General features: G+C 45.2%; 2 protein-coding genes across 37 annotated transcripts in view; both read left to right on the top strand.

The window, feature by feature from the left end:
* PCNT (pericentrin) overlaps window positions 1-2412 on the top strand; it is a 97782-nt gene extending 95370 nt beyond the window's left edge. For 18 of the 26 annotated variants that reach the window (XM_040703995.2, XM_040703994.2, XM_046944036.1 and 15 more), the window contains one exon: window positions 683-2412. In XM_040703995.2, coding sequence (XP_040559929.1) covers window positions 683-825 — 143 coding nt within the window. In that variant the 3' untranslated portion in view covers window positions 826-2412. The remainder of the gene's footprint in view (window positions 1-682) is intronic. The other 8 variants (XM_015289223.4, XM_040703981.2, XM_046944035.1 and 5 more) reach the window with 4 other exon arrangements.
* Window positions 2413-4814: 2402 nt separating this feature from the next.
* The window catches only part of DIP2A (disco interacting protein 2 homolog A), a 112315-nt gene continuing 103525 nt past the window's right edge, over window positions 4815-13604 (top strand). For 8 of the 11 annotated variants that reach the window (XR_001467364.4, XR_001467365.4, XM_001234675.7 and 5 more), the window contains exon 1: window positions 4815-4959. Coding sequence is in view for 5 of the 11 variants with exons in the window: in XM_001234675.7 (XP_001234676.1) it covers window positions 4863-4959 (97 nt within the window). In the remaining 6 variants the exon portion in view is untranslated. Of the gene's footprint in view, window positions 5539-5744; window positions 5845-13604 lie in introns of all 11 variants that reach the window. The other 3 variants (XM_046944037.1, XM_040703996.2, XM_040703997.2) reach the window with 1 other exon arrangement.

The following is a 13604-nucleotide window of genomic DNA, read 5'->3' as shown; positions in this document are numbered from 1 at the left end:
AGCTGTGAGCAGCCTGGGATCCTCTTTGCATGGGTTTTCCTGCATATTGCCTATAATACTTAGAGAATGTAAAAAGCATCATTTTAGTGAAAGATTTATTTTCTGTGTGGGAGGAGAAAAAATTAAGCCTCTGAAACATAATTTTGTTGTCAATCGTACTTCAAGTTAGTCCAAGTATGTCATTTCTCAGAATAACTTCAGTGAAATTCTTCAGAGATAAGGGTGAATAATTTCCATGTGTTTTTTTTCCCTTCTGTTATCAAGTCTAAATAAGCAATTTCTGCAGTTTAAGTGAAATGTATGGAGATAACTTGCTTTTAATTCAGTCACTGTAATGTCATTGTAATAGCTGAGTATGGCCTCCTCTGCAGCATGAACTATCCTTCCTTCGTTTATCACTTCCTGTTGCTTGGTAGCAGGTAAAAAATGAAAATACCAAGAAAACCCGAAGGAAACAACAATATTTTTCTCGGGCTAGAAAATACACAAGGCTGGGGTGCCTCCCCCTGGGCTCCAGTGAGCCCTACGCAGCAGAGGGGCCTCCTGGCAGCTATTCCTCTGGGGTCTTTGGAATGTCTTCCCCATAACTGACTTTGTTACTGAGTTTTCTGGCCTGAGCTTGTATGGGTCATCAAGTCAGATAATGCCATGGATGTTTTTGTCCAATTGTCTTCCCTTTCAGATGCTGTTGCTGATTCTTTCCCTATGTTCTGGCTGCTGATCCCCACAGTCAGTTGTTTACTTCCTAAGACTACCTGTGGGTCACTGCAGTCATCTGTCCCTAGGCAAGAAATGTTTATTTCCTCCTACCAGCACCTTCCTTAGTTCTCCATACACTCAGTCAAAACCTGAACGGATTTTACTGTGCAGATGTCGTGGCTCTAGGGGTGGGCCACATTGATTCTTCTGCAAATTGCATATGTACACCTACATGTTTCTTTCACTAAGCGTAACCTTTGTCAACACTGTTTCCCAGGCAGCCTTGTATCTTATAACTGTCCTGCAGCTTTTGCACAAAGATGTGTGATTTTATGTTGGTTGAGCTGAGGTGAGGAAGAGAGAACCATACTTGACTGAACCTGCAGACCTCTGTGACAGTCATTGATGCTCTTACTGCCACTTCTTTGGTCTCTGTCATCAGCAAATAGATCATCTCTATGGAGGTGTTTGTGGGAGTTGCTGGCCCAACAATGGTATCAGTAATGGTTAATATTGATATCTGCATTTGGAAAAATAATGACTTTAAAGCTAACTTCTGAGGCAAATTCTTAAGATTACACAGCACAATCCTAACACACCCTTAGAGTTAACCTTGACAACTTAAACTTGAAAACCATGTGTATTTCTCTAGAAAGAGGAAGATGTTGGCTTTGTCAGAGTTCATAAGAGCATGGTACAGCTGGACAACAGCTCTGAGGAAAGCCCAAGACATTGTTTTTCTGGCTCTCTGACTAAATACACTTCTTTTTTTAAGGTTTTAAAGGTTTTTAAGGTTTTAAAGGTTTTAAGGTTTTAAAGGTTAAAAAAAAGGTTAACTTTGTTTACAAATCCTGGTCTTATATCCTTAAAGTCAACGGCTACAGTGACACTTCCATGTGGCAACTTAACATTCTTGGCAGCATTTTTCCTACAAACCTTAACATCATGACTTTTGTTTTTTCTTTTCCCAAGTGCTTTGTGCATGGCAGGTATGGATGATCAGATGTTAGAAATGAAACCTGAGTTATTTCACAGAATGAGGTATTTTGTGCTAAGTGTGGAGCACTCACCTGGGGTTAGTTATAACAATGCATACTGGTTTTGGAACCTTCACATTACCAGAATGATGCTCTAGGCAGTTGCAGTACCACACAGTAACCTTCAGAACAGAGCTCTGAGTAAGGTGAGTTCCTGGTTGCTGAACTTTACATCACCCCACAGATACAACAGCTTGTAAGCAGTAGTGCATGTTGGATCATCACAAGAACAGTGCATGTTGGATCATCACAAGAGCAGTTGGGTTGAACAAAGCAATCCATTGTTCTCTATGTACTCTTCTGATTGAGCATTGGTCTTTATGTGTGAATGTTTGCTTTTGCAGGGCTGTAAGCTTTCAAGTTCCTAGGTACTCATGAAGATGGTAATTGCTTTCAGTGTAGCTCATGTGAAGTATATTGAGGAAATAACATGCTGCTAACTGCACCCTGTTTAGCATAACACAAGCACTTTTCTAATATTCATTTGTTTTATTTAAATTTAGGACAAGTTCCGGGCCCGCCTTGCCAAAGAAACATGAAAAAGTGATCCGAATGCTTCTGAAATCTGTGCTGCAAAACCACCAAGTTATTGCTTCTTTCTGAGTTATTCCCTGGTGAATGGAGGCGCTTGTTATCTCCTCTGCAACTAAATAAAGGGCAGTGCTTTTGCATCAGATTTTTATGACTTTTTATTATATTTTAGTACTATAAGAGGAAATTACTTTTCACTAAGAGCAATGTTTTACATTCTCATGCAGAATTACTAGGATGTTAACAGCTGAAGTGGACCTGTATCACTATACTCTCAATTGCAAAGAGTCTGTTTGGTGTTTATTTTTCAGTAGTCTATAGCTGTATTCCTTGTTAAAAAAAAAAGTTATTAAAATCACATTTTATTAGTGAGCTCTCACAGCATAAAGTTATTTGTTTTCACCTTACTATTTTTTCTTTTGTTGCTTTCCTGATTGTCTGGGTTTTAGTATTTCTGCAAGATCAGTAACTAACAGCGGCAAAAAACTCTTCCAAATCATCTTTAAGACACATTGCCTTCTGGGATTTCAAGATTTGCTTTTCTGGCTTTGAAATACATAGGACTTATTTCCCTCAATCTTTCTCATCACATTCCATTTCAGTATCAAGCCACTCCTTGGATTCTTCTATGACTGACCTTGATCTAATAGAAATTAAAAAAAAAGAAAAAAGAAAAAAAGCTAACTTTTCTTGCAATTGCTGATCTTGTTTATATCCCTAAAATCAACAGCTATGGTGACACTCCCACATGGAAACTCTGATACTGTGCTAAGCAGGATTTTCCCTGGAAACCTTAACACGGTGATATATATCCACGATACATTTGATAATCCTAGAGAACATCAGTCTTACTGAATTCATGCCAGGAGCTTCTGTGCCACTTGGAGGTGTGGCTTTGGAGCTCTGGTGCCAGTCCTTGGAAGATGTATTCTTGCCCTCAGTCCTAGTGCTGCTGGGCTGATCCTGCCCTGACCACTTTGGCTCCTTATCACGTGCTTCTAGCTGTGTCGACTGGAGCCTGCTGTGAGGAAGTGCTGTCCCTGACGAGGCAGTGTTTTTGTTGTTTACTGGTTGGAGCATCTAGTGCTGCATTCTGGGGTCACAGGAATGGAGGATACTGCAGTTCAGGCTCACACCTACAGCTCTGAGAGGCAAAGCTGCCCTTGGGCAATGTGGCTTGCTGAGGAACGCTGATGGGTGTCATTCTGCATCTGGGTGCTGTATCCCACAGCTCTGCCATGGGCAAAGCCTTCAGGTGCCTCCCTTGCCCCTGCAGGCTGCCTGCTCCAGAGGCACTTGTGCATGAACAAACAATACCTGGTTTGGTATGAAAGCCTGCAAGAGTAAGGTGGTGGCTTGTGCAAAGTTCTAACCCCACGTGAATTGACAGAGCATGTTTATACGAATCCGTGAGCATGGCACATTCCTTTTATTCTGGTTCTGGGGCCTTTAGGCAGATCTGGCCTACTGTCAAACTGTGCCCTGAATGTTAATGGTGTCCTTAACGCAGCATCATGTTGTCTTCTGCTATAAACAATGTGCAGTTCTAGACAAGCATTCGCAACTGACACTGAATAAAATCCATGATTTCATGTTTGCATATGAATTGCACTTTGCATTTTTCCTTTCTATGTAGCAGGGCTGTCAGGCCTCAGGACCTGGAGCCACAGTGGTTCACTGATGGTTTGCTTGATCTCTGACAGTGCACCACACTCTGTAAGTTAAACACATGAGCTGGGAAGAGACGTGTTAGACAGGGGCCCAGTCCCTGTGTGCAGAGTTCTTCCTGCACACAGTGGTCTGGGCAGGGGCTGGCATGCAGTCACAGCAGTGATGCTGCAAAACCCAATTAACAGTGAGGTTTGACACTCAGCTCTTTGGGCAGACAGCTGGCCCACCTTTAAGGGACAAAGGGTCCATTTCTGGGGGTGTGTGCTGTTGGTTGAGCAGTATGCTCTGCTGGTAGAGGGTTGGCACATCTTAAGTACTGTTTCCGTTCTTTCAAATGAACGTAGTGTCTGAGGTGCACTAGCACACCTATCTGTGGTGTAAGCAATCCAGCGTTCGGGAGATTTGCTTGCTCTGGAGGGGGTGAATGATACTGGAAACGGTTCAGGCATTCCTTTGCTGCGCGCAAAAAGCTCGGTATTTCCTTATCGGCACTTTGTGCCATAGCGCAGTCACCGCTGCCGCAGGTCAGCCCCGCGGCCGTGCACACAGCACGGTGCGCTCAGCAGCACGGGGTCCCGAGTTCAGAACTAACGGAGGCTCCTCCGTCTCTGTCACCCTGTCGCGGCTCCGCAGCTCCCGTCCACCGAGGGACGACCCGGAACAAACGCGCGTGGCAAGCGCTGTGAAGGCCGCGGTGTCCCTCTGGGCGTGCGGTGCCGCCAGCAGCCCCATCCCCTCCTTGGGCGGAACCGCCCCTCATCTTTCTAGCGCGAATCCGCTCTGTCTGGTGCTGCCGGCCGCTAGGAGGCGCTGCCCGGGCCGGCTCGGGCCCGGCGGCTGCGCGGTGCGGTCGGGCCGGGAGCTCCCCTTCCTGCCGCTCCCGCCAGAGGCAGTGCTGGGCGGCGGCCGCAGCGGGCCCGCGCTATGGCGGCCGAGCGGGGCGGCTGCTCGCTGGACGCGGTGCCGCTGCCGCCCGAGGTGCGCGAGAGCCTGGCGGAACTGGAGCTGGAGTTGTCGGAAGGTGAGAGCGGAGTCGTGGCGGCCGAGCTCCGGGGCGGCGCGGTGCCGGGGCGCGGTGCCTTCGCCGCGGCGCCCGGAGAGGGGCGCGGGAGCCGCTCCGGCCTCGTCCCGCTTCTCGCGGCCGTACCCGGGGAGCGCTGGGGGCTTCGGCCCCGCCGTCTGGCTCTGAGCGCCGCGAGGCCGTGCCGCGGAGCTGTGCCTGAGTGCGGCCCTGCAGCGCCGCTCCCTTTCTCCGCCTCCGCTCGGCGTTGGGCGGTGGTTCGGCGGTGGCCCCGCGCTCCCGGTTGCGCCGCTCCGCTGCCGCTCGGACGCCCCGCGCTGCCCGCCCCGCGGCCCGAAGGATCGGCGTTGGGGGCTGCTTTTACTGTCCGACCGCAGCCGTTGGACACCGCTGAGGTCTGAGATCCGAAGCGATTTGCTTTTCGCCTCGGTGTAGTTCTGTACAGAACTCTTCAACGTGAGAAAGAACTGCCGCGAGGGTGGCAGAGCCCTGGCTGTTCGAGCCCGCCGCTGCCCAGAGGGATGGGGGAATCTCCTTCTCTGGAGGTGTTCGGGACTCTCCGGGACGCTTCGTGTGCCGGTAGGGCATCTGCTGCAGCACGGGTTTGGAGGGGGGGGATCTCCGGAGATCCTTTCCAGCCCCCGCGGCCTCGTGCTGCTGTGTGTCAGCTCGCTGTGACCGCCTGACGTCCGCAGGCGCTGCTCGGACAGACGCGCTGCCCTTGGTGCGCAGCGCTCACGTGCTCGGGTGGGAAGGAGCAGTGATTCCAGGTCATGTGTTTGCAGTTCAATCTATGGAGGATGGATACAAATTGTGGTGCCCTGTTTCTGGAAGAAGTAAATTGATCCTTGCAGACCGTTGGTTGTTTCCCTCTTTCAGAGGCAGGTGAGTGTCCTCTTTCGAGTGTGCTGCGTGGCCTCTGGGATCCGCCATGCTGCACGGGGGTGATGGGCGTGCTGAGTTTAGCAGCTCCGGGGCTGCTGCTGGCTGCGGTCTGCTGAAGGTGCCCTCGTCTCCTTCCTGCGGGAGGAAGGAAGGGAACTTCAAATCGTTTTCCTCTATAAATAAATCGGGAAGGTGGTTAAAAATTTCCTCCTTTTTTTTTTTTTTTTTGCTCTAGATGGTCATAGCAAAACTTGAGGGAAATAAAGGTTGGAATCGCTTTTTTCTCAAAATTCAGCCTGCAGTGGATATGCTGTAGGGCAAAGTGGTGTAGGGCCCATATGTTGTTTCAGAGTTTGTGTCTTTATGACAGTGTATTGCACATCTGTGTGTGTTTTAATGTGAATAGGTGAAGTATTTGTGTAGTGCTTTCCGTCGATGTTTGATAATTTTCAAGAGCAGTCCTTGTTTAGACACAAATGCTACTTGTGTAATTTATCCGTTCATTAAAACCATGCTTTATTTGAGAACTGTGCCTGGAACACTCTCTGTGGTGTGGCTTGTGTTTGGCTGTCCCCTTGTCCTTCCCATCTCTTGGCTTTCGCTTTCTCCATAGCATGTTTCTACAGGCAGGCTAATCTGGGGGCTGTGCTGAAACTTAGCCAAGATTCTCTCTGCTATAGAGAGTTTCTTTTGTTTGTTTGTCTTTCCATTTCAGATATATTCAGCTGCATTGCTGCTTGTTACGTTGGAAGTTCATCTCTGGATGACTTCTGACCAATAGGATCCTCCTAGAGACAGAGGCACGTTTGCATGGAGTTTACTGTCTTAATTATAACCTTATTTTAACGCTTATTTGGGATGTTACGTTTTCCAGCCCTTAATACATTCCTCCAGAGCTTCCTCTGTACCTGGTCAAGTTTTAGAGGAGTTGGAGGAAAGTTTTGGTTCTGATGTGTGGATTAAGGCACTTAAGGCGCAGGTTGCTGTGGTTCCCATGGAAGGCCTGTGTCCGCCTGGGCAGAAAGCTCACTCGTACAGTGTTGATCCCATTGATTATTTCTCATTCAGGGGAAAAAAAAAAAAAACAAAACCAAAAACAAAACCAAGAAACAACAGTGTGTAACCAGGAGGCTTTCCCTGGTTTTTGTTGCTTGAGATCTTGCAGTTGGTGTGATGCTCACACCTGACTGGGAAGAGGTGCCAGCTGATGAAGCAGTGCAGTGTGCTGAGTGTCTGGCTGTTGTGGCCGTGCTCTGGTGTCTGCAGGTAGGTTTAGCAATGAGCACTGGGCAGTGTGCGCCTGTGCTGACTGGGAAGAGGTGCTGGCACTTTGGTGTTGTTTCCTTGCAGTGATGTGTGGTATTGGACAGTGAAGGCGTTCCTGCACCTTTCTGTTATGGAAGTTCTGAGGACATATGTCTGTAAGCTGCATTTGCTCATGCAATCATTTAATACCTGAAAACAAATACAATCTGCAGAGCTGTTAGAATTGGCAAGACAAATCCTTTGCAAGTGACCATCAGTGGAACTTGACCTTGACCTGCAGCGTCTTCGATGCTTAATTTCAGAGCCTCTCCAATAGAAGATTTTGTGTCACTGTGTGATAACACCTGAAGATTGCCAGCTGCTGCTGGGACCAAGTGAGCCTGTGAACCAGGGAGAGACTGCTGTTGAGCCCATGGGGCATGCAGTGCCCTTCATCTGGTTTGCAGCTGGAAGAGGTCACAGTGTTTCAGTAGTGTGTCCCTACACACACGGACAACTTTGGTCATGCTTGTGTTTCTGCTGTCTGATGCATGTGTTACGGGGCTATTGTTAGGAGAGATTCCATTACCATAAGGAGATGCTTGACTGGGAGGCAGGGAAAATGGAGCTTTGCTCAGCTGGGTAGAGGATTTCCTTTGCTGCTGGTGAGGTGAAGACAAGTGTGCACCTGGAACTGCAGTCACAGCTGCCTATAAACATGTCCTCCAGGAGGAGAGCTGCGCCTTCACAGTTGCAGACCTTTGTTCCCAGGCCTGTCTGGTTTTGTGCCCAAGCGGAGGCCTGCCTGCTCTAAAAGCCTTATTTCAGTATTCTGGGGCTGTGTTCTGGTTACAACCAGACTTCCTACAACAGCAGGAAACTAGATTGCTGGAAAATGGGGGCTTTAAGAGCCTTTGTGTTTAAGAGAACACAAACAGATTTGTTTAATAATGTGGTGGTTGGAATGAAGATTTTCCCTTGCTGGACAGTTAGTTATGATGTCTTTAATGATACTGTGGCTCTTAAACTATGAAAAGGAGCTAGCATCCTTACTTTGTATGGTCCGGAGTGGACTTTTCTTCCTAGAATCCTAGGGGTTGGAAGGGACCTTTAGAGGTCCCCCTCTCCAACTTCCTGCTAAGTCAGGTTCCATAGAGTAGGTTGCACAGGAAAGCATCCGGCCGGGTAAGTTTTGTATATCTCCAAAGATGGAGACTGCACAACCTCTCTGGGCAGCCTGTTCTATTGTTCTAACACCCTCAAAGTAAAGAATTTCTTTCTCGTGGTTTTGTGGAACTTCCTGTGTTCCTCTTTGTGCTTATTGGTCTGACCTCCACAATCAGAGTGGAATTTAGGGTTGGTTTTTTTTTTTTTCCTCTGTTTTGGAGGATAATTAGAAATGGTTTTAGCAACTTCCAGTATGGAGTCTCAGGTTGGTGTTAGAGATGAGCAGCAGCCATGTTGGAAAGCTCTACCAGAGCAGCAGCGTAGCATGGTTGGCTGTGGGTTTTGTCTGTAGCGCTCCATCCCTTTCCCACAGATTCCCAGTTCCTCCGTCAAATTCACTGTGTATTGAATAACACTATCAATGTTAATCCTGCTCCCCTTGCTTTTTCTCCAATCTTCTGGGACACAGGAGGATGAACAAGATGTCTGTCTCGGTGGGGAGCATCCTTACACTTTGTATCTTTTGCTGCTCCTGCCCAAAGCAGTCTTGTGTACCACAGCCTCCTTGAAATGTGCAGAAGATCTAAGGACACCCATCTTATTTTGAAGTCTGTGGTTTCCAACTTGGGAGTACTAAGGATGCACTGTAGGGCTTGCAATAATAATTAAATCTACAGTCCTGTTGTCTTGATCGCTTTAAGGAAGAGAAGTATAACAGCAACTTCTGCTTTAGGAGAACTGAAGGAAATACGTTTTCTTCCAGATGTTCCAGTGCAAACATAGCTTCTCCTTGAAATATACTTGCATATATCATCAAACCAAAGAGATCCTTTTATAAAATCAATGAATCCTTTCCTGAATTCTGCCTCCCTATCTTCCCCTGCTCCCCTTTCCCATGCCCCAACTCAGGCTGGTCTTGGAGTTTTCTCATTTGTGGGTTGTATTGGTTTCTGTAAGAATGTTTTTCCTTTTCGTTGAAGGAAGAAACTTGTTGTGAAACATGATTTCCTTGATGAAAGGCTATGGAGCATGAAGCAATGACTCAAGACTTCAGCTTGCTGACATTTTATAGCACTGAGTTACAAACATAGCCCTGAGTGTGTCATTGGAAGAAAGATCCTTTGATTACAGCTGTATACAAATACAAAAGCAAAATATTTGGTCATCTCTCTGATTACATGATTGGCATTTGTGTGAGGTATTTAACCGTTTCTTGGCACAAGATTTGTAGCTCTCAAGATGCGTAACTTCTGGGGCTGTCCTCAGTTTCTTGAAGTGATGATGGCAGTACTGAAAGACTATCAGAAGATGGATGGAGGATGTTTGTATGGATCTCCAGCACCAATTGGTGAATGAGGTCAAAGAAATTCTGCAATGCAGAATTCAGGTGGCAAAGCTGAAATATATGGCTGAATCATTAAAGCCTCTGAGTCATCCTAGTATCCTTCTGCCATCTTTGCTGTTTCCTTGAGTTGTTTCCTCAGCAATCCTCAACGGGACATAAAGTTAACTTTCCAGTATTTCAACTCTTTCCCTAAGGCACTGTTGGAAGAGACAGCATTGCTTAGCTTACCTTTTAAAGGTCAAGATGTTTCTATTTTATTACCTCTACATATAGCAAAGATTTGAATAGACCTCACATAGCTGGTTCAGAAATGGATCTTAACTCTTGCTGACCAGTGTTCCTCCTGGCCTCCAGCAAGAAGGGTCTGGCAAAATCCTGCCTCTGCTACCTTTATTTGTGATTTGTGTACACTTGAAATACACTGATAGCTGTCATCATATTGCAAAGACAGCTACAAATCATTTTGTTTTCTGGATTTTCCTTATTGTGGCTCGAATTTGTGAGCTTTTTTTTCTGGCTTTACCTTTTTTTCCCCCCAATTTTCTTGTTTCTTTCATTTCTAGTTTTCTTTTTTTTTTTTTTTCCTAGACTTCTTTTCCAGATAAACAGGTGTATGAGAATAAAGTTTATGAGGTGTTATGTTCTTATTTATCCTCAAAACAGCGTTCTCTGCTACTGGAGGACCCAAAGGCTGGTTACACCAAACAGGCTGATGAGCATGTGTGTGTATAGGAAGTATCAGTTAGGAGGCCAGCTCCTTCCTTCCCACTGCAATGCTGCAATTCTGCTGCTTCCTCTGTGCCTTGTTATCCTTTGTGTCTTGGTTTTCTGACCAAGTTTTGGGGCATCCTTCTGCAAGAGCTCATTCTTTCCATTTCCCATCTTCGGCACAAAAGATCCTCAGTGTTTTCAATGAGAATCTTGTTTGACTTTTCTGCTTCCTGGCTGCTCTCAGGGGAGTTGCAAGTTGTCTGTTGTAGTCCCTGCTCTGTGTAGGGCAGTGCTGCACCAGGCTGGGCAACCCTGTCACAGAAAGGGAGTTTTGTCCCTAGGCCTCCATTAGGAGCTTAGTACGTTTTTTTTGTTTGTTTGTTTGTTTTGTTTTTTTTTCCTGTATTTTCTTCAGAAATTCAGATAATTTATCCAAAGGACACCAGTAAGATATGGGACTATTTTGGCTGCTGTGGCTCTCTGTGTTGTATTGATGCTGGTTGTGAGTTTGTCATCTTTGAGTGGCTTGTTAACTAAGGAACTGTCTTGTGGTGGTTGAATGCTGAGACATAACATGATGTGTCATAAGGAAAGCAGGCTGCAGTTAGTGAGCACCTCTGGTTTTGTTCATCAGCCTTGCTTGTGAGGTTTTGGGTTGCTTGTCTTGAATAATGCAGTGAGCTGGGCCATCCCTGCAGTAGCAGTTGACTAATGTGATTGTGTGACAGATGGAGGAGCCTGTCATGGAAATGAGCATTTACTTATTCTGATTAAAGTGGCTAGACCAAATGACATCTAGATTTCTAAACTTACCAAACTTGCGGTGCTGGTTGTAGAAGTATCTGCCACTATTGCTGAATGAGTGTGAAGCCATGGTTTCCTTCAGGCTTAGTTTTGGCAGATACTGATGCTATCCTGATTTGTTTTATTTTTATTTCCATAGGATATCAATTAGTAATTTTATGGATACCTGGAACTGATTGCTAAGGTGTTGCAGGTGAGAATCTTCCCTTCCTAATGAAAGGTGTTTGTCTGCTGTCTTTCAGGCTGTTTAAATTCTGTTACAACAAAATTTGGGTGCTGAAAATCTTTGTGCAGAGCTCTTTGCATGGAGTGAAGGTCTGCAGAATGTAGCTTTGTGGTTATTATTCCTCTTTCCTGGTTCAGCTATAGAAACTGTTTTGACCTTTTAGTAATAGGAATGTGTAGAACATCCCGCAGTAATCTGGAGAACCCTTGCATAGTTTTCCATCATGAAGAAAAAGGGAGTTAGAACTGCATGAACAGCTTCTTGTCACATCAGTACTGAGACCCACTGGGCTAATTACTAGTCAGGGAGATCCTACCTCAACCAACCAGGTCCTGAGAGGCAGGGAAGGAGCTCCACCTGGTTTCCTTTTCCAGTGGTAAAAAAAACACCTTATAGATGGCTTTGCTGTATGAATTCTTACTGGCAAAATGGAACTGCAGTAGAAATGTTAGCATGGCATCCAGCTCTGGAGAGTTTTTGTTCCTCTTTCGCTGTTAACTTCTGTACGCAAGGGTCCCTTGTATTTTATATCAACTTCTGACTCTTGACTCGGTATTCTAATCTTACATTACTGTTATCTTACTAATTATTTATAATACTTCAGATATTAAAATGACTCTCTGTAATGCCCGCTACTCATTACTTTTGCCCCAGGAAGTTGTCTGGATCTTAAATTCTGGGAGAAGTCCATCGTCTGCAAAATCATAGCAGGCTCGTTGTTGGGAAAGCATCCCATGGACTGCTTTGAGATGGCAGAGGTGAAACAACAGAGTGCCTAATGAAAACCAGTAGATGGTAGATAACAGTAAGGAATAAATAAGGTATTTTACTTTTTAAATAGAAAGAACCAAATAAGCTCTGACACACTGAGTGACTGGTGTAGTGTTTACACAACTGCTATTGTGCTGATCCTTCTCTCCACCCAGATCAGTGTTATAGAATGATAGAATGGTTGGGTTGGAAGGAACCTCAAAGCCCATCCATTTCCAACCCCTTGCTGTGGGCTGCTTGCCTCCACCAGGTCAGGCTGCCTAGGGCCCCATCCATTCTGACCTTGAATGTCTACAGGGATGGGGCATCTGCAGCTCTCTGGGCAGCCTGTGCCAGTGCCTTACCATCCTCCGAGGAAAAAAAAAAAAATCTCCCTAACATCCAACCTAAACCTCCCCGCTTTTAGTTTAAAACTGTTCCCTGCTCTGATATACATTCAGAGGAAAGGTTTTTAATGATTTTAAATATCCGGACCTTGTGCATAGATAATACTTCAGACTTGTTCCAGTGGTCATTTTGTGTTTTCTGTGTACTACCAATTTCACTGCATCTTCCATTAGGCAAGCTCTTCCATAAGGGCTGCTTTTACTGTTTATTTGTGGTTAGACTGTTTTGGTCACAGTTGAATAGATTTTAGTGATGAAGATTATCTTCACTGAATGCTTTGAGTGTTACCTTTTCCTTAAAAAGAAACATTTCAGACATGTTCTGTGAACCATTCATTCTTCCTTTGCTGTTTTGCAACAGCTTTTTCATTACTGGTTGTTGGTCGCTGAGCTGCTAAGTAGTGATTATAATAAAACTAGAGTGACGTTAGCTAAATCACAACAAAAGGTGGTCTTGATGTGTCAAAACAAGTGATATTTTGACAATGCAAAGTAGGGGTAGTGAATTAGTATGAGACAATTCCCCGTGATGACAGGCATGTACTGTTAGACAGTTGGTGACTCACACAGTGTTGATGCTATGATTACTTCGTTAGCATGTGAACTAAATTTCAGCGCCCTTTTATGAGAGAAATTCTGAACTCCAAGGCTTGAGAATTTATTTTGGGGTTACTCTCACTGGAAATCATACTTGATAGAATGACTGCACTAAAAATGTTAACTGGTGCTTTATAACAACTGGTGCCTGCTGTTGTCCTGGGAGAACAGTTGGACTGTTCACTGGAAAATGAAGGACTTTGTTGTGCATAACCAGTAGGAATATCTTCAGTAAAATCTGTCTCAGATGATTTTGAATTAAGGCATTTCTACAAGTGCAGCGCTTCTCCGTTGCGATTGAAAGAGAAAAAAACAACAAAAAAATATATTGACGCACTACTTCCAAGTGATGAAATGGGTGATAAAGTAGTTACTATTATGGTTTTATATTGTTTAAGACATTTTTAATAGCAATGAAATAATTTGCGTTTAATAGAATGAAGCCATTGAGTGTTTAATGGTAAATGCTAGCAGGTTGTATTTTCAGGCTTAAGAAACTTAGGTTTAA

The sequence above is a fragment of the Gallus gallus genome, chromosome 7, assembly GCF_016699485.2.
Source record: "Gallus gallus isolate bGalGal1 chromosome 7, bGalGal1.mat.broiler.GRCg7b, whole genome shotgun sequence".
NCBI lineage: Eukaryota > Metazoa > Chordata > Aves > Galliformes > Phasianidae > Gallus > Gallus gallus.
Note: the sequence above shows the minus strand (reverse complement) of the source record. Positions and strands in the feature narration are given on the sequence as shown.